The 21845-nt window shown below is 32.7% G+C and overlaps 1 protein-coding gene across 7 annotated transcripts in view; it reads right to left on the bottom strand.

Annotated features, from left to right (window-relative positions):
• ASCC3 (activating signal cointegrator 1 complex subunit 3) overlaps positions 1-21845 on the bottom strand; it is a 337927-nt gene that overhangs the window by 289731 nt on the left and 26351 nt on the right. For 6 of the 7 annotated variants that reach the window (XM_027603944.1, XM_027603946.2, XM_027603941.1 and 3 more), the window contains one exon: positions 10526-11085. In XM_027603944.1, coding sequence (XP_027459745.1) covers positions 10526-11085 — 560 coding nt within the window. Of the gene's footprint in view, positions 1-10525; positions 11086-21845 lie in introns of those variants that run through there. The other variant, XM_027603943.1, reaches the window with a different exon arrangement.

Genomic DNA, 21845 nt, shown 5'->3' with positions numbered 1-21845 from the left:
CATGTGGAACTGAGTATTGGAATAATTACATAAAGCACAGTATATTAATAACATTGTAAATTATTCTTAGTTTGGTTTGTGGCATAAAAGATTATTAAATATTCATACATTCCAAAATAAAGTCTTAAACACGTAAGAAAATGACCATGAAAATTAGGACAGCATTTATTTAGAATTTATTTTTCTCTCAATAAAAATGTGTTATGCAAATTGTTGGACTGCAGAAAATTAGATAAATTATATTTTCAGAATAACTAATGTTCATTATTTACAGGTACTTAATCTAACACAAAGCTAAAACCAAGGTCACTTACAACTTAATTAAAACTACTTGGAATGTGAACCTATTCATTCTTCACATGCTATAATTAATTAGATGTGTGTAAGTAAGGTTACAGCTAGGTACCACTGTATATTTAAAATCCTGCTTTACATTTTCATGGAAAATTGATAGCTTGATTCTTAGAAAATACGTCGATTTTAATTGCCTTAGAATAAACAAATTTATAGCCATTATATATATGTGTATGAATATGTGTGCATGTATATATAAAGCTGAACACAATTAATGTATTAAGTATTTAAATGAATGCTCAGAGCAATTTCTAAATCTAATAGTTATTTGTTTACAAATTGACAATTGAAACACCTGAAATGTTCTTAATCTCAAATATTAAAATAAGAAATTTATCCTTTATTTTACTAATAAAATATAGGTATCTCTAATATATCCTTTATTTTACTAATAAAATATAGGTATCTCTCGGTATATAAAATGCATGTGCTCTCCCAAATTCGTCATAATATTATTCATTATATCAAATACAATTTTCTTGCCCGTTCTCCTTGTGTATATATATATATATATGTATAGATAGATAGATAGATATGGAAATTCTAAGAGGAGACCAAACAAACAAGGTAATGAGAGTGGTTGGTTAAACTTTGTTAGATTTCCTTTTTGTCTCTGAAAACCTTAATATCTGACACACAGTAGACAATGAATGAATGAATGAGTAAACAGTGCCAAACAGAAAAATAAGAGAAAAAGTATGAAATTTGGCAAAACGTCTTATTCTTTGAATAACCATTCCAATGAAGAGCAAAATGGTTTGAAATCCATTACTGCCACAGATTAGTAACAGCAAGTGTTTAAGTCTTAATTGTGAGTTTAAGTTAAACTATAGGTTATTAAAAGGTGGAGACAGAGTTTTGCCCAACAGACGGACACTGATTTACCTATAACAGGTTTTTTTAACTACAACAAATGGATTTTGGAGTGCCTGGGTGAATCAGTCGGGTGAGCATCTGATTCTTGATTTTGGCTCAGGTCATGATCTCAGGGTTGTGAGATCAAGCCCCACACCCCCATCCCTGGTGTCAGGCTCCGTGTTCAATGAGGAGTCTGCTTCTCTGCCTCACCTTCTCCCACACTTGCAAGCTCTCTCTCTCAATTAAATAAATCTTAAAAAAAAATGGATTTTATCAAGTATGACATCAGTGTTTTCTTATAGAGTAAAACATGCTTAAAACCTAAATGTGGCCAAAAAATAAAGGAGGAAATAGCGACTGGTTAAAAAAAAATTTTTTTTAAACAAATGTAGCTGCTAAACCAGATTTTCCTATCTAGAATTAATAGTATTCCTGGTTACAAGTACACAACTTTATGTTTATTTTATCATGTCCTTTTCAACCCATCATTTTAATAATTGGACCCATAAAAAGAGGAACAAAAGCAACACACAACCAAGATAAATATAAAATATAGCTAATGCTTTCCCAATAGAGATTATAAAACTTAAGAGACCCATTATAACAGGTGAAATATTTCACCTATTTTGACCTTCCCTAACTTTTACATTCAGCTAAAAGTATAACAAATGATTCATTTTTCCTCATGAAAAGTTCATTGCTTATAGAGTAAACATAGGAATGAACAACCTAAAATGGTAAACAATGTGGAAGTGACAAGAACCTTGAGAAAAATGGCTCTATCACTTTAGAGTATGCACTATGGACATATTCAGGTATGTGTCCATTAATGAAATACAGAGAAAAGAGACATCTGATCCAAATAACATTCTACTTAAAACCAGTGAGACTAAAAATGAACAAAGCTCAAAAAACATGGTAGATTCAATCATGTCTTGAGGACTGCCTTTCTAAGCAATCTAACACCAAAGGAAGACTCCTATGTAAAAAGATGAATAGATCTGCCTACTTGAATACTTAGAACATCTGCAAAAGTTTTTTAATCTCATTATAAATTTTCTTAAAAATAAAAAAATTTCATCAAATGAAAAATTGGCAATTCTCACAGGAAAACTGTAAGTGGCCTAGAAATATATGGAAAAAAAAAAACCTAAACCTCAGTTGTAATAAAAAAATGCTATTAAACAGTAAGATACCATTTTCTCTCTTTTAAACAGGCAAGGATTTTAAGCATAATCACTGCTATCTCTGAGAAATAATGAAAAAAAAAAGTGCCAGAGAAAGGCAAAATTCTCCAATTTAAAAAAAGAAAACAGAAGAGATAAAAATGATGGATTGTGAAAAATAAATATAAGCTTAAAATTAACACATAGCAATGTAACAACAACAAAAAAGAACAGGATTCACTAAATGAAGTCATGAAAAAATAGTCTTAATTAATTTTCCTATGAGATTATTGGTTTAATTGTTCTTAAACTGGCAAAGTAACTCACTTTTTAATATCCTTGAAGAGAAGATGATGAAAGCATTCTACATGTCAATACTGGTAGATCTACGGAGCACTGAACCACTGTATCCAAACTGGGTTGACAATGGATTAATGGCAACATAGAAGAAAACTGAGAGTTTTACACTTGAAAGAAAAAAGGGTAAGGGAGAGAAAATGTAACTACCACCATGTCTAAAACATCCTTATGTAGGGGCGCCTGGGTGGCTCAGTCATTGGGTGTCTGCCTTCGGCTCAGGTCATGATCCCCTGGGATCGAGCCCCACATCGGGATCCCTGCTCCGCGGGAAGCCTGCTTCTCCCTCTCCCACTCCCCCTGCTGTGTTCCCTCTCTCGCTGTGTCTCTCTCTGTGAAATAAATAGATAAAATCTTAAAAAAAAAAAAATCCTCATGTAAAAAGGTAGATGCCTACAACTTTGTTACCTCACTGCAGAAATGCAGGACTAAATGGCAGACATAATAGAAATAGTATCAGTTCAACAAAACAAGTAAGTTATAAGAGAACTACTCAAGAAAGAAATGGGATGCCTTTTGAAAAAAAAAAAAAACAAAAACCACTTCATTAGACCTCATTATATGGGCACTATCATTCTGAGAGAATGCTAGACCCACAAATACTAGATTGGGTGGAGAAATTCTATGACTCTAAAGATTCTGTATGTCTTAAAAATGTAATTTTACCCAGTGGCAGCTCTCTATTCACTTTGGTTGGAGGAAAGGCTCTTCTGATCACTGGTGGAAAGACTATAGAAAAAACAACACATATTTGGCCCTCAAAGCTGAAGGGACACTATTTTAATTCCAGCCTGGCTGATGTCAGTGTTTTTGTATTGTTCAGCAGTGCTAAATCTACCAAAAAGAATGTACAACATCAAATAGATGAAAAATCTTTTCATAAAGCATTAACGGTATCATTCCGCACAATAATAAATACACTATTCTAGATACCAAAACCATCACTATATTCTCGTCAGACTGTAGTATATACATTAAATTAGTGGTTTTCAAAGTGTGGTCTGGAATGTCTAAGATCCTTTTAAGAGGTCCATGAGGTCAAAATTATTATTAAAACTAAATAACATTATTTAATATAAGAAATTTAATATCAGTATATTTTATTTTATTAAAATATTATTTGCCTCGTTCAGTCACATCCTCCCATGAGTATAAAGGGAGTTGAGCTTTGCATAAGCTACATAATGTATGATTATCAGAACCGACTAAATGTGGAAGCACATCTGGGAATCTAGTTGTCTTCTATTAAGCTAGACGTTGAAATAATATGAAAAAATGTAATACAATGCCATTCTTCAAACTATATTTTTTTATTTTAGAAAAGTTATTTTTAATAAAAATGTTCCTTATGTTAATATAACAAATTAGGTATATTACATTATTTTAAAATACTTATTAAATAATTTAATGTATTAAATTTTTGTTTTAATTTCTAATACAATATCGATAGAACATATTGATAAACAACATAAAGAAAAGTTCTAGGAGGTCCTCAGTAATTCTTAAGAGTGTAAAGGAGTTTTGAGAACAAAATGTTTAAGAATCACCATTATTAAACCATGCTAATTATTCTACATCAAAATTTCAAAGAATGTTGAATCATTTATAATGCAAATAAGTAATAAAAAAAATACAGTCTTCTCTCAGAAGACAATCTAACCAACTACTTTTTAGGATCAGGCACATGTCTGGAACAGGGTTAAATTCAGAAGTTTACTTGAATGAGTCAAGTAACACCATCTGCAAAAAGTCAAGAGATAAAGCTAACAGCAAATGTCAAATCACAAATGCTATAAAGAATAAGCCCCATATGCACAAAAGCAAACTATGATCATATCAATACAACTCAAAATTCACTTTTCCTAAGAACTGATTACACAATAACTCTATCAATATTTACATCAGTATTAATAACTGTAAATAGCATTTAATATTGAAAGAGTACCAAGAGATATGTACACTCCAATACATCTTCAATAGATCTCCAATATTCTCAAGTGTTTTTCTATTAACATCTTTTATATTTTAACAAAGACTATTAAAATCAGAACTCACATCAAAAATTAAATTCAATACATCAAAAACTAATGATGTAATGTATGGTGATTAACATAACAATAAAAAAATTAAAAAAAATTAAATTCAAAAGATTTTCTTAGGATTAGTGACACTTAAAGCTAAATAGAAAAAAAAAAGTAGTAAAAATAATAATTCTCTGAATTAAGACCTAGCCTTTAAGCATCATTTTATTACTTGAACCATCTATATATAAGGCATAGATAAAATTTTATATACTCATCTATAGTGTATACACTAATAAAACTTTAATATGTTTAAATATATGATGCTCATTAATATGGAAGGCAAGAAACTAACATTTGAAAGCCTACAGTCTGTGAAACATTATGCTAAGTACTTCATATATATTATCTCACAATTCCCCACAGCAAAATTCCTAAGCAGATATTTGACAAATAGGGAGCTGATGTTATAAAGGCTTAGTAGTTTGCCCATGGTCAACCACAGGTAAGGAAACGGACAGAATCTGACCCGGCTTTGGAAGAAAAGAAATTCCTTCAGATAGTCTTGTTAGTCAGTGCCCTTCTCTTCAGAAAGAATCTAATGGCATATTGGGTTGAACAGTAGGCCTAGGTTTAGAAAAAAGTCCCAGAATTTCTACAAGTCTTGCTTTTATCACTTTAGGAAACACATGGGCCTCAGTTTTGTTTTGTATCTTTTTACAGAGTATTTTATCCCTACCATGCAGGACTATGAAGAAACTGGTTATGTCAAAGGAGACAGCCTGGTACAGGTCCACACATAACAGGCACTGAAAACATAGTAGATTTGCTGTTACTAATACTACTACTTTCTAGGGGGAAAGTCTGTGTTCAAAGTTCATTATATGATGCCAGTAGGACTAAACCGACTGCTACAATTCTGGTTATGGAACATCAGCAACAGGAAGATGTCTGTACCAATCAGGATAGGTCCTGATTAAGAAAATAACATGGAATGTTCAAATCTTACTTGCTTCCAATGGCTAAAGTGCTCTAACGTTAATATTTTTTTAAAATAAATAAACCTCAAGAGCATAAAGAACCTTAAAGAATCTCTAGCTCAATCAAATTCTAAGGCTTAATCATGAGTGTAGCTTTAACAGAAAGATGACTAGGAGTGAGAGGTTAAAAGAAGAAAAGCCCTTAGAGGTGCAAGGTAGGGCAGGTAAAGATGATGGTATTGGGAAACCTAAGAAGTGGGCTGTTGTATTAGTTCAACAGCCACTAAAACATATAAATACTTCAAATGTCATTAATTCTCTGCAGAAATACTGAAATTCATCCTTAATAAGGTTCCATCCTTTCTCTTATTTCAGCCAATTCCATATTTGGAACTCTCTAAAAGGGCAAAACATTGTTTCTAATGAAATTATGAATTAGAGTAAGTGCCAAAGATTCCTCAGTATATTTAAAATGTTTTATGTTTCAAAGCACCAAATACAGCAAAATGTACAGATTTACTTTTTGGCAAAGAAAATACACCACAGTGGAGTCAGAATTCTGAATTTAAATCCTGGATTCACTACCTATTCTGTAACCTTGGGGAAATTTCCCAACATTTCTATAAAATAGCTCCTAGTAAGCAATAATCCATAAGGCCAACAGATTATTTCCTTAAATAAGTACCAGCAAAGCAGAGGTACCAAAAAATGAGAAAAATGCTTTATGTTTGAAAAATAACTTCAACTTAACTACAATGGTACAAATGAAATTTTATTAGAATTTCTTATATTTGCTTTAGTTTTTTTTTTTTTAATAACTTAACTAGGAAGTGTCTCAGAATGTAACCTTTCCAGTGCTTAGCAGTTTCTAATAGGTTTTAATCCAGCACTGTTGACCTCAAGGCATTGCTGTTAACGATTAAAGGAGTCAGAGAAAGACATGTATCATATGATCTCACTGATACGAGGAATTCTCAATCTCAGGAAACAAACTGAGGGTTGCTGGAGTGGTGGGGGTGGGAGGGAGGGGGTGGCTGGGTGATAGACACTGGGGAGGGTATGTGCTATGGTGAGCGCTGTGAATTGTGTAAGACTGTTGAATCACAGACCTGTACCTCTGAAACAAATAACACATTATATGTTAAAAAAAAAAAAGAGAAGATAGTAGGAAGGGAAAAATGAAGGGGGGGAAATCGGAGGGGGAGACGAACCATGAGAGACGATGGACTCTGAGAAACAAACAGGGTTCTGGGGGGGTGGGGGGATGGGTTAGCCTGGTGATGGGTATTAAAGAGGGCATGTACTGAATGGAGCACTGGGTGTTATATGCACACAATGAATCATGGAACACTACATCAAAAACTAATGATGTAATGTATGGTGATTAACATAACATAATAAAATAAAAAAAAGAAAAAAGATTAAAGGAGGTGACACACATACAACACTTAACATAATGCTTATGTCAAACAGTAGACACTCAAAAGTTGCCATTACTGTTATTACTATTGTCATTACGATTACTTCTCTCCACACATTTCAGACTAGAACCTTTCTCTAGTACCACCTTTGTGGTAAATGTCATCATATGCACACACTTTTTATTCTCATGCTTCCAACACTAGTTCAACAATAACATAAAGGTCTTTGGGGGGGAAAAAAAACTTTAAATAGCCAGTCCTCAAAAACAGCTTTATCATCAGTCATTAGGTCAACAAACTAAAGTTGGAATTGGGAATCCTATGTTGAGGAAGAAAAATGCCTTCAGCACAGACATAGCTTTTAACATACTCCTCATATTCCTATGGTTCTGCTAAATTTCTAGAGCAACAGCACACAGCATGTTTATTTAAATATTATTATTCCAGAGTCAACTAAAACCTCAAAAAGAAATGGAAATTAATCATGCTATCACACATACTGATTACTCTTTTAACTACACCCTTTCCAGGCTCCAAAGTGAAGAATTTAAAAGTCAAAAGACAACACATAAGGTATAGCACACCTTAAAGTGAAAATAACAGTGGTCAAGAGTGACTGTAATAAACATTTTTCTATTAAAGCATTACTTCAAAATTATAAGGAAAATTTGCTGTAACAAACTACAATTGTACAGAAAGGGATCGAATATATAAAGTATAAATAACATATACTGTAAAATTAAAAAAAAGACTATCATAATAATTGTTTATTTTTATTCAGTTAGAAAAACCAAAACACTAAATGAATCATTTAAAACTCCATTACTCAAGCCACTGGTAGAATGTGACATATTCACTTACATGTTAAACTGTCCATTAAACACTGGTTGAAAAAAATCACTGAACCAGACCATATAGGGTGTATCTATAGGTTTTAGAGTGGCTCCCAGTATACCTTAACAAGGTGTACAAAGCCTTACTTTATTTGTCCCTTATCTGTCTGCCCACCCTTGTCTCTCAACCACATGCCTTTTACAACCAGCACCCTCACTGTACAGATTACAGCTCTTTAAACACATTGCGTTCTTGTTCACATTTAAAATAGGTTCCCTACCTTTCTGGTCCACTTGAAGAAGTTAAATATAGTCATATTTTAAGACGTGGCTCAAGATTAACCTCCTCTATGAATACTTTTCCTACCATAGTAACCCCTCCACACAATCTATGACTGGTTCTTTTACGCCCCCATTTTCTTTCTATATATGGTTGACCTGTGAACAACACGGGTTTGAACTGTGTGGGTCCACTTATATATGGTTTTTTTCTCAATAAATACAGTATATGACTGTAAATGTATTTTCTCTTCCTTATGATCTTCTTAACATTTTCTTTTCTCTAGCATACAAAATATGTGTTAATCGACTACATTATCAATAAGGCTTCCAGTCAACAGTAGGCTATTAGTAGTTAAGTTCTGGGGGGAGTCAAAAATTATAGGTGGACTTTTGCCTGTGCATGGGGTCAATGCCCCAACACCTGTGCTGTCTAAGGGTCAACTGTAGTAACATAATACCTATGGTATTTGAGTACACTTACTTCATGTTATTTCCTCTTACTGAACAATGAATTCCCTGAGAGTAAGGTTGCTATCTTATTCATCCTTCTATGTCCAGTAACTAGCACTGTACCTCATACATAATAAACACATACAATAAACATACGATGAATGGATGGATGCATGAATTAAGTTTGACCATGTACTGAGGTAAATTATGAAAAAAATCTTGAGAACTAAAAAACATTCTCCCTCCAACAATCAGATTCAGTTACTACTTAAAAATTGTGGCAAGGAAATAAGAAATACAAATTACACTGCAGATATTCAGAAGTGAAAAGAACAGTTTTATGGCTAAAATTTCCGTTAGTTATATGTTTGTAAGTTTCAGTTTACTATAATCATAATAAGACAACTGCTATATATTCAGTTAGGATAAACAAGTATCAGTAGAATTTTCTTTATAAATCCCAATTTTTAAAACAATACTATTATTTTCAAAATGTTAGAGCAAAACCATTTACGAATGTGGAACATAACCTGATATAAATTAAACTGCAAAAAAGTTAAGATAAATGAAACTGATCACAGAATTAACAATACGATAACTTATTTCCAAACTGAAGTTTATCAGCATAATACCTATTATTACCATGGGGTCAGGCCTCCAATATCTGTTTAGTTAATTCCCTAAATTAATTTTTCTCTGAAAAAAAAACTAGTATTTTCATCTGTATTTCTGACACTTGATGTGATTTAAAATAATAACAAATAATATTCACAGCTACATTACTATGTAATGAGTATTTACTAAATGCTACTTACCATTTCACATATAGATAGATCATTGAAAGCTTATAACGATTCTATTATCTTTGCATTCATAGCCCTGTGAGACAGTCCAACAAGAAAACAGCCTCTGGAAATTCAATTACCTAAAGTCTTACCACCAATAAAAGGGAAAGGAAGGACTGTCTGATTTCAAAGCCTCTACCCACTCTGCAACAGTATACCACTTCTCTTAATCCTTCATTAAATATGTTACTCATCTAATTTATCCAGTATTAAGATTAGGTTGACATTATATTAAATTTATAACAGGAAAGGAATATAATGCCAGTATTGAGAGCAAAACTAAACACTTTAAGATGAACTTTTCATGTAACTGTAAGAGTAATTCATCATTTTGAATAACATAACTAAATCGTGGCATAGAAAAGAATTAAAATTATGTTTTCCTTTATATGATATAAAAAACTTATAAAGACTTTTTTTACTAAGTAATATAAATTAGTCCAGTTATTTCTAGATCAGTCTGTTTTTCAAAGTTTATTCTTTCAAACATGGAAACTAGTGAAAAATATTTTTCTAAATCAGTAAGTCACTCAATATATAGATAAAATTTCTAATACTTTGAAATTTATTATATTTTCATCAAAGAACTCAGAAATATAAAGCACTATACAAACATTAACACTTACTAGTACGGTAATCATGATTCATCATTTAAACCTATACACTTTTTGAAGATTACTGACTATTGATTATTAAAATGTTAACAGCAGATTTAACTAGGACTATCCCAATAACCAAAACCTGTGGACATCTTAACTGTTGCCCTCAATCTTCTGTTATTCATTACATTCACAGTCCTCCTCCAACTACTTAGTGGAAAGATATACATGCATACTATATAAACCATTTGGCTATCTATTTTACAGCAGCACAATATTAAACTATCTTTGCTAACTATCCATGTTTTAAAAGGCTATTAAGGTAATTCATATTAAAACTTCAATAACTTCCACTATACCTCATTCTGAAGTTCATCACCACTTTTAACGGAAGCAAGCATATCATATAAAGTACAGCAAAGATCTTCTATTCTTGTTGCTTCAGCCATTTCATTTAAAGTTGCATTTAAGTACTTCTCAACTTCACACCACAAAAAGGAGTCGTTTGTTTTTTCCACAGGCTTGAGCTCTGGGGTGGAATGCTCCTGAAAATGTTCATTCAGAAACTTCTTATAATCAAGGCTTATAGTTTTCTGGGGTTCACCATTTATTGGCAACTCGTCAAAGTGGTCCAAATCATGCATGTCAAATGAAAATGCTAAATTTTTACCAAATAAAACTCTATCACTATTTTCTTCCTCTGTCATCTGGATAAGAGCAGTGAGATTGTCTTGACGGAAACGAGTAGTAATTCGATTAGTAGCATTACAAGCTGCAGTGGCCGATGACGATGGAAAGGGACCAAACATCTGTTTGATAGCTTTTGTCTCCTTGTGACCAACAGAGTCCTTCAAGTGAAATGTCTTGAAGAGAAATGCAGCCGCACTTTCAACTGCTTCTTTCCCATTATCTATTCCAACTATTTGAAGATGAAAGAAACAGTATTAGCTCAAGTGAATCACTGTTGAAGTTAACCTCTTCAAAAAAACTACTACAAATATTCTTCTGGGTAATTCCAGCAGTGAAAATATACTGATAAAGATAACCAATTTAGGAACAGAAAAATCCCTTTAAGTCCATTCCCAAATTCCCAAAGAACCGTATTAGGTCAATAAATCATTACCGGTAATCAATCATTCCCTATCTAGAAAGGAGAAACTATCTGGTAACAGCTCTTTACCTCTTTCTAAAAACAGTTTGAGGCATTAGCTAAAACTTGTTTAAAAGTGATTTTTAAAAACTGATTTGATAGGCTAGTTAAATAAACCAAAATAAGGTGTAAAAAATATATCTGAATTATAGACTTTTAGAGCTAGGAGAAAACCTCAGGAGATCTATAACTTCCTTTGCAATTTGTACTGTGAATCTGAAATGGCAAGAAATAGATTTATATAGTTTTCACTCAAAAACATTTAATACCATCAAGGATGGACATAAATAGAATCTTGTCAAATAAACTTAGCCATATAATAAAACATTTAAAAGAATCTGCGGTTTAAAAGAAGTAAACTTCTTACCAAAGTAAGAGGAAGTAAAGGAGTAGCCACTAATCTCTTTAAAGCATTAATTTCTCATTACTGATCTTCTCAAATAAAAGAAAGAACGAACCTGTATCTGTGTCATAGAATTCAAAGAATAGTCTTGGAATGGAAAAAAAGGATTTTAATCTTCAGAAGAACCCAAAGACAATGTGACTGACCTTAAAGAATAAAATTAGTAATATAACTAATACTAGTATCTTCCTGAAACCATGCCTGCAATTATATCATTGATCACAAATCTTGAGCAGCTTAGTACAGCCTGATATTCAGTCCAAACTCCTATATTTTGTTTTCAAGTCACCCTGGGAGCTGACTCCATCCTTTTATTCCAGTCTTATTGACCATTATCCATTTCTAACTCCAGCCAACAGGATTTCTTAACATCTAAACACCAGGTCCTGTCCTATGCTATGCCTATTTCTATGCCTTTATGTAACCTTCCCCAAAGTCTCTGATTATCCAAATTTTACCCATGTTTCAGAATCCATCTTAACTGACTCTTTCAGGGTGACTATAATATTGTGTACAATGTTATAGTCCTTCACTGTTCCTAGCCCAAAATAGGTGCCTCAATAGAAATGTGTTGAATTAACCTAAACCCAGGCCTCAATGACACCAGACTAGTGGTTTTACACTATATGACACTGCCTCAGTAATTTTTTATCTGATGTTTACACATGTGTGTAGAAGACTAACAATTTATATGAGTGAAGATAATTTTACACTGGCTATTATTTCTAATTTCCTCAAGTATAAAGTCTACTTGCATGACTATAAAGAATTTATAAAACAGTATGGGACATATATTCTTTTATTATTTAGGAAAATACATGACAAAAAACTTCTATAAATTAAGTAACCCTTTAATTGAATAACATGTACATTTTACTTAGTCTATACATGATGCTTAGAGAATTTGGGTTTTGAATAATTTAGGAATTGTGATAATTCTACAAGTAATTCAATAGGGTTGGGACTACTTAGGTCTGAACAAAAATGGAACTTACATTTTCAAACTCACTTTATATCTAACACCATAAACATATATTCTTTTGTAAAGATATTTTACACCTTGGGACATTTCTTAAACAACTTACTAAGAACTTTTACATTAAATTATCTCAATTTTTCCTAACAAAATTATCTTCATCTTACAGATGCTAAAATGGGGACTCAGAAATAAATAACTTGGAAGAGATCAAACAGCTAGCTATCAAATGAGATTCAAAGCAGATTTCTAATTCCTAAACAAAGTGCTTTACTACATACACTGACACCCTATAAATTCCCAGAAAGCAGATTTATCTCTAATTCTCATGTACTAAATAAATAAACACCTTACGAAATAAAGTACTGTCAGAAAAGTCTTAATTTCTTACCAAAAGTGGAACTGTACCATTATTACATCACTGGTTAGAGTATGTTACAGCCATATACTGCATTCATTAAATATAATGCAGTGGAATTAAACATCTTGCCAGAAAACAGTCTCCATAGTATAGTAAGTGGAAAAAAAGTTATGAGTCTACGTTTGAAGAAAAATAACTACAGACTCTTGGAAACATATATGAAGATCAAAAACATTTTTTCAGGGTTTCAAATTTTTAAATGAATACTGACATATCTATTTGTAAAAAAAAGTCTTCAAAAATTTTTAATTAAATCAGATAATGTTAATACCCTTTCCTAATTATTAACCCTACCCTCGCCTAATTATTAACTCTCCTTCTGTACAACCTACTCCAGCATATCTTTGAGTAGGACACGTGTTCACAACACACAGTGCTTTTTTTGTTGTTGTTTTTTTAAGTGAATCAGCACCACGCTCTCAGGAGTCCGGAAGTTCGTTTTTGAGAAAAATTAGCAAACACCATTTATGGCCACTGTTGGCTTTCCAACAGAGACTACAGCATTCTGAAAACAATGGGGCACTAAAACACGCAAAGCGGGCTTTTTGCCACACTGCCTGCTGGCAACCACGCACAGGTGTCTTCCCCGCCCAGAGCCGAGACACGCATTCCAGCTCGCCCCGTCCACACGTGATGACGTAGTCAGCACAGGACACTGGCTGTTAGCCGACCGCCCGGATAAGAAGGCGCCTCAGGATTGGAGCAGAGAACCCTGGCCTCACGCAGGGCGGCAACAAATGAACCACCCCGTTTACTAACACTTGCCCACCTAGGAAGCCAGGACTCCGATCTTTTGGTGACTTAACTACATGAAAGGTATTTGTAACACATGGAGAAAACATCTGAAGAGACTGAAAGCAGTCTATGTCTGACTTGTCAAAGGTCTGGCAGGCCCCACCTCCCCTCAACAGAAATGGCAGGAGAAAGGAAATCTCCAGCAAACCACGCTTGTCCATCGACCAGCTGAACCGGAGCATAAATCGCCACAGGAAGAGAAGGGGGAGACCTACGAAGCGCGTGTGGTGTGCTCCTACCGTGGAAACTTGTAATAAGTAGTCCTTTTCTTAAACTGTACCCAAAATTAAATTTATGAGATTAACTGTGAGGATGTTCACAAATAACCTCTTTATTTTTATGTATAATGTAATACTATTTTATATTTTATGCACAATGTAAGACTGGTGAACTTTTAGATGATTATTTAGTAGGCTAAAGCTCTTCAGCAACTTCACATTTGCTCCAATTTTCAACCCTGTTCTATTTCACACGACTGCCTGTGCTAATCTTTCTGGACGGATTTTAAGAAGCTTAGTTTTGTCCTTAAGATAAAACATAAGAAAAGAGTAAGATATACACTAAGTAATCAATTGTCCAAGCTTGAATGAAACTTAAGATCTCCAAACCTTTAAGAAAGCAGTCTAGATACCTAACCACTTGAATATCAAATTTTCTATCCATAAACACTATACAAGTTGGACTGTAAATCAGAAAACTGGCTCTTATCACCTGGCACTTCAACTGTAAAACATTTAAAGAGATATGCTTAGGTCACTAGACTATTCTGTATTAATAAATACCTGCCCTGCGTACTTCCCAGTTACATTGAGAGAAAATGAGATGTGAAATGTAAACTATATAATTGATAGCTGATTACTGTAACATTATAAAACATTTTTAAAATCAGAGTTCAGTGATGATTATAATTTAAATTATTCTCAACACAAAATTTACTTCTATATTTCCTTTGATAGCAAAATACTAAGAATTAAAGGGTTGTAAACTATAACTTTTAATAAGTAACCTACACCTTAATAGTTGGGGAATTCTTAAAAAAGAATGAATAAAAAATTTTAATTGAAAATTGAATAAAAATATCCATCAACTGCTTGCATCCTTAACTGCTAATAATTCAGTTTACAAGTTGTTGACAAATGAGTTCCCTGACCAGTTACATCTTCAATGTTCAGTAGAGATATTCTATAAATATCTTTTAGATTTATATTTTAGTACTGAAATGTTCAAAGCAGTCAAATTTACTTTTTCATGTTATGCAAAACTTTAATAAGTGTTCATTTTACCAAACGCTTGATCTGCATCTGCACATACCATAATATTATAACCCTGCATCAGTGTCAACTGAAGTTCATTCCATTTGTTAAAAGTATCAGCAACACAGCCAAGCCGTTAGAAACATGCTATATTTGCAGAGATTAGCTGATTTTTTAACCAATAATTATGATACATTTCTTACAAATATGTAAAATATTTGTGCCATAAACTTTACCAGGACAGCATTACATAATAAAAAAAGTACAGAAATAAGGATTCTGCTTAAACATACACTATTCCATTCCCCAATCATTTCCTTCCCTTTACATATTCCCCTCCAGTGCCATTGGTGTGCTTTTTTAATAAGAATAGTATCTAAAATTGTCTAAAATGAGTCATGCAAGTATCTTCCTCATGTGACAAAGAAACTCAAATATACTGTGATTAAATAACATACTAAGACTACAAGAGCCAGGATTATGTTTTATTTTTACATTATACCTAACCTTTCAAATAATCACCAAATTGTCAAATTTATGATGTAATACAGATAAGCGTCTACCATATGACTTTTTAGGGGATGAACTGAATAATTTATGCCATCTAAACTTTAAAATTGCCTAGTTATGCAATTTAGTATAATGACCTTCATTTATTTCAGAGTGTAACTCTGCATCAAAGCACCTCCAGCAAAACCTCACATTAAGCAGCCATAGTATTCAAGAAATGTTCAATATAGTAATTTAAAGGAGTTGCTTAAATGTCAAAATTATTCCTGCACTCACACAGAAATTATTGCCTTCACGGTGAGCAAATAATTAAAGGAAAGCAAACAGAGAAACATATTTGGTAGAGAAAAAGAGAAGTACAAGAGATTAAAAATAGTCCAAAGCACTTTCCCATGTTTTCAAGTCAGCCATTCAATTTTTTGCATATTCACTATAAAATGTGAATATTCATCTTACAGTGTAGACTTCAAGTCAGCATCCAGCCACTGTATTGCCATTTCTACTACTATAAAATCCTGCAACAAATTATGACTTCCCAAGCAACCAAACAGCTAACATAAAAATGTCAATTTTATATAAGAGCTTCCTACAGTAAAACCATTACTTTGAGCATCACTAAAGAAACTGTACCTTTGAACAAATCACATAGCTTACTGATATTTACCTAGCATTTTAAACTTTTTAATGTCCGAGGGAAAACATTTAAAAAAAAAAGGATGATGTAAAGTATACACTTCAGTTCTGTATCCATTTATCAGATGCTTAGTAATATTATACTTGGTAATACTATAAAGAACATCAACTGCAACCTTAAAAATGCCTCTACTAAGGAATGCAGTGCAAATTACTTAGGAAATTATAACCACTTGTAACTGAATAATATAATGATAAACTAAAACTTTATAAACTGAAGATTTGATCCTATTTCCAACTTTTGCCATTGTTATAATGTCCATTCAATTTACAGGTGTTTTGCCATATCCTCAAGTAATCTGAACTGCCTGTTTATACAGCTGATATATCTGCAAAGTCATCTATGATTTAATTCACTTATTCAGCTCTTCTATTTTGTAATTCCTCTGGTGAAACAGACATAAATTTAACAACTTTGACCCTAACCATTTAAAACAAAATCTAAATCTGTCCCACAGCGTCCTTCCTGATGAACTCCTTCCTGACTCACCAAAGCACAGTTCCTGCCCTTATGCACAGTTCCTTCACATCACTGAGCACATACACTTATCACAGCAACTACACAGAACAACTATATGTTTACCAATGGCTACTGGTACATCTAGATTATAATAAAATTATTCACTGACAGCCATTTACCAGGCTTTACTCTACACATTTGTAGTACTGCTTCACATCACAACTATACAAAATAAGAATTATCATCACTGTTACAGATGAGGAAACAGGATTAGTGATTTTAATTAGCTACTCACTAGTAAATGACAGAATTGTATTTGTACCACATCTATTAACTGATAACTTTAAATCATCCTAAACTATAGGTAAATGATTTTATGAAAACAAAACAGAAACAAATATGGAATAAAAAATATAGTCATGAATATTCCAAAGTATTAATTTACTGGATCTATCCATGTATCTAAAAGGAAACTATAGGAAAGCAGAGTTTATTCAGAAATGAAAAGGTGGTCTGATTAACACAAAATCTTGCAACATAATCTATACTCAAAAAATTAAAGGAGAAACGTCTAAAGCACAGATACGATGGCTAGAAGTGGAGCAGGTGGTGAACCAAAGGCAACAAACGGAAGAAAAGGCCAAGCCATTACAGCTTTGGGGTCTTAACATTACCAAGTTACTGAATCCTACAGAGGGAGTTTGTGAGATGAAACATGTAAACCCACTTGGTCTCTGTTACCATAGTAGGCTTTGATATTTGAGCTGAATATATTCCTAATACATATTTATAAATGTATAAATATATGTAATAAAAATAAGCATGAGAATGATAATACAAATTTATTTATTATACTTATGATATTGGTTAACAAAGGCTGAGCAGGGTCCGTAAGTTCTGACCATACCATTAAGATTTTATTTCTTAGGGGCGCCTGGGTGGCTCAGTCAGTTAAGCATCTGCCTTCAGCTGAGGTCATGATCCAAGGGTCCTGGGATCAAGCCCCATATTGGGCTCCCTGCTCAGTGGGGAGTCTACTTTTTCCTCTCCCTCTGCCCCTCCCCCCTGCTTGAGCTCTCTCTCTCTCAAAAAATAAAATCTTAAAAAGATTTTATTTCTTAAAAAATAAATACTGAAGGAAAGATAAGCCAAGTGTTAAGCTGAACTGTGAATACACAGGCATTTGTTATATTTTTATCAGTCTGAAATATTTTAAGAAAAATGATATGAAAAGCCATAATTTTTACTTTTTATTGAATAAAACAAGAACATATACAGTACACATACAGCTCAAAGAATTATCACAAAATGAATGCACCTATTTAATTTGGATAACTACTTTGAGATAGAGAGTATTATCAGCTCCCCAGAAACTTACAAATCCACTCCCAGTCATTACCTGCTTCCTTAAAAGTAGCCAAAATCCTGACTTCTGAATCAGAGATCAGTCATGCCTAGTTTTCAATTTCATATAAACAGAATCATCCTATCTGTTCTTTTGTGTTTGGTTGCTTTCATTCAACATTGTAAGATCCATTTACAATGTTACATATAGCTGTAGTTCATTATTACTATAAGGTAGTTTACATATCCTACTTTATGCCACTATTTAACAGTGAATTGGATTGTTTCCCCTTTAAGGCTATTACAAATAATGCACTGGTCTTTTGTGTACATGCATAGGCATTTTTACTGGAAAATTATGTACACATTACAGGATTAATATATACCAAGACTTAAAATTTCACTTGTCCAACCACATTAGATACTGTCAAACATTCAAAGCAGTTATACCAATTTAAAACACAGTCAGTAGTGGATGAGAATTCTTATTTCACAATCTTGAGCCTGACCAACAATTGGTGTATCGTTCTAATTTTAATCATTCTGATGTGTATGAAGTGGCATCTCTGATTACTAATAAGGTTGGACACCTTTTCGTGTTTACTGGCCATTCAATTGTCTTCTACAAAGTGTTTGTTCAAGGCTCTTGCTCCTTTTTATACATGATTACCTTTTCTTATTAATTTGTAGGAGTTCATATTTAATATAGTACAAGTTCTCTTCTGGGTTATATATGAAGCTATATTCTCCTGTGACTTGTCTTTTTACTCTCAAAGAATAAAAAGTATCAGTTTTAATGTAATCTAACTTACCAATCATTTCCTTTATGAGTGCTTTCTGTTTACTATTTAATAAAATTTTCCATATATAAAGATCATGAAGATATTCTTTATTATCTTTTAGAGGATTTAATTCAAGCTCCATGTTTTATTTTGTAAGCTGGTTAGAATTATCTGTACAGGTTTAATTTTTTCATATGCATATACAGTTGACCCAGCACCATGTACTGAAAAAACAGCCATGTTTCACTACCTGAGGACCTTCATGGTAAAGAAAGAGCCCTAATATCCATAGGTCAGTTTCTGGACTCTATTCCATCCCTCTATTTGTCTATCTTTAGACCAACATCTCACTTCTAATTTACTAATCTTAATAAGTCTTAATATCCAGTAGAGTCAATGTTCCCTCTTTATTTTTCAAGGTTGACTTGGCTGCTCTTTGCCTCTGAATTTCCATATAATTTTCAGATTATCTTGTCAACTTCCACACACAAATGCACACCCTGCTGAGATTTTGATTGGGATTGCACTGAATCTGTAGGTCAATATGGGTAAGAATGATCTTATAATAATGAGTATTCTAATCCTTTGTATATTATTGCATTTATTTAGGTGTTCTTTCTCTAATATTTGTGTTTTCAATGAGGAAATTTTGCTCACCTTTTGTTAAATTTACTTCTAGATATTTGATGATTTTTAATGATTTTGTAAATAGCATTTTAAATTTGCTGCTGGTAAGCAGAAATAAAATTGATTTTTATATTGACCTTGCTAAGTTCATTTTCTAAGAATAGGCAGTTTTTATGTGAATAATGGCAGTTTTTATGAATCTTTATACTCTTTCTTGCCTTTTCAGCAAGGACCTTCAGTATAGTGAGAAAAAGAAGTGGTCAAGGGTATTGTCTAATTTCCTATCTCAGGGGAAATTTTTCAACACTGCATCATTACATATGATGTTTGATTTAGGCTTTTTTAATATATATTATTTATCAAATTCAGAAAGTCCTTTCCTAGTTTGCCAAGAGTTTTTATCAGAAGTGATTTTAGATATTCAAAAAATGCTTTTTGTTCATCTACTAATCATGTGATTTCAAACCTTTATTACATGAATCACAGTATTTTTTTCCCTATTTATTAATCCAGTAACATTTTGTGCACTCACGTGCCTTTGTGTTCCCTCTCACACAAATTCACATGTATTTTTCTTTATTGATCCATTTGACAGTATATTGGAGTCTTCATGACACTTAACTATAAACATTGCAGTATGCATCTCCTGAGATTTAGGATATACTTACATAGCCACTAAACCACTGACTTACTTCAGATCTAATATTACCTCATGATACGCAGAGTACATATTCAGATATCTACAACAGTCCCAAAAATATCTTTATTATTTTTTTCTAATTTCGGATTCAATTGAGAATTATACATTAAATTATTATATGCCTGTAACCTTCTTTAATCTACAAATAATAACCTCATGCCTCTTTAAATGACATTATATGACATTCTCCAGTAAAGCCACCAAGGCATACAAATTTCTTTGTGCGAAGGTTTTTAATTACAGATTCAATTTCTTTAAGTCAAATATTCAGATTTTCTATTTCCTCTTTTGACCATTTTAGTAATTTTTGTTATCTTAGTCCTCTGAATCTGTCTTCTTCTCATTCTCCTCTTCTCCATCCAGCTTCCTCTTCTGGAATGGACAGTCACCTCTAGGAAAAAGTGGCCCAAAAGCCAGGATCACATTTTCTGGGTTTATGTCTGCTTCCAGATCTCAACCCCATAATTCTTCATTGTTTTGGTAGACTCTGACGTAGTTAAACAAATTTTATATTTTACAGTTTTTCTAGTTATTCTCCATAGAGAGCTGTTCCAAATTAACCTGTCTGCCAATTTATGGGAAATGGAACTCCAAACTTTTGTGGAATCTGCAATTTTCAAGATAGCTACTTTTCACAAATACTCCTGAAAAACTTCTTGCCACTTCCAATACACAACAGGCCTTTATTTATTCTAAATGCGTAGCCTTACTTCCATAGACAGAATTTCCAGATCCTAGTATCTTTTTAACCCTCCTTTTCCATAAACTGATTTATACCCTGAGTTTTAATTCCTCACTTTTTATAGTAAAATCTTGTTTCCTTTACAACTCAAAAAACATAATGGACTACCAAATTCCCTAACCTACACTTTGTAAGTCACTCCTGTCCAACCTTATCTTGATTCATACTTTTCTTAAAGACAAAGTAATTAAAGGTAAAATGCATAAGAACATCGAAACCCAAATAAAGTAGGGGCTATAAAACAGAGAAATCAAAACAAACAGGTCTGTGTATGGTGAAATAATGTGAATACTGAAAAAATCTAGTTCAGTTCTGGCTGAGTCCTAATCTGTATTCAGACCAGAATAAAATCATTAGATCATTCTGTTCTGGCTCTGGGAGAGATTCAGTTACAGAGCTGAGTAGGAGGGAACTGCAGGGTCTTTCTACTGACCTTTCCTCCATTCTTGACCCCACTCTAGTTTTTCTATCTACACTGTGGAAGTCTTATCAGCTTCCCAAAATGAGCATTTAAAACTCTAAGTAACAGATACACATGCCTAATACATGATGCATTTTATTGATTGCCATTCTCAATCTTGACCTCTTTATTTTCAAAAATGTTTCTACTTAGACCACATAAAATATATTGACAGTTTCATTACCAATGGAATATAGGTTAATATCACTATGCTTACCCTTCAAAATTCATGGAGGAGATAGTTATGTCTACAATGAGTATTTAAATAAACTAAGTAAGATTAAGGGCCAAGAATACTACTTTTAAATAATTTATAATGGTTTCTCCCTAAAGCTAAGTTTTATTATTAAAATAATCTTGGGG

Source organism: Zalophus californianus, chromosome 7 (assembly GCF_009762305.2).
Source record: "Zalophus californianus isolate mZalCal1 chromosome 7, mZalCal1.pri.v2, whole genome shotgun sequence".
NCBI lineage: Eukaryota > Metazoa > Chordata > Mammalia > Carnivora > Otariidae > Zalophus > Zalophus californianus.
This window is presented reverse-complemented; position numbering and strand designations above follow the sequence as displayed.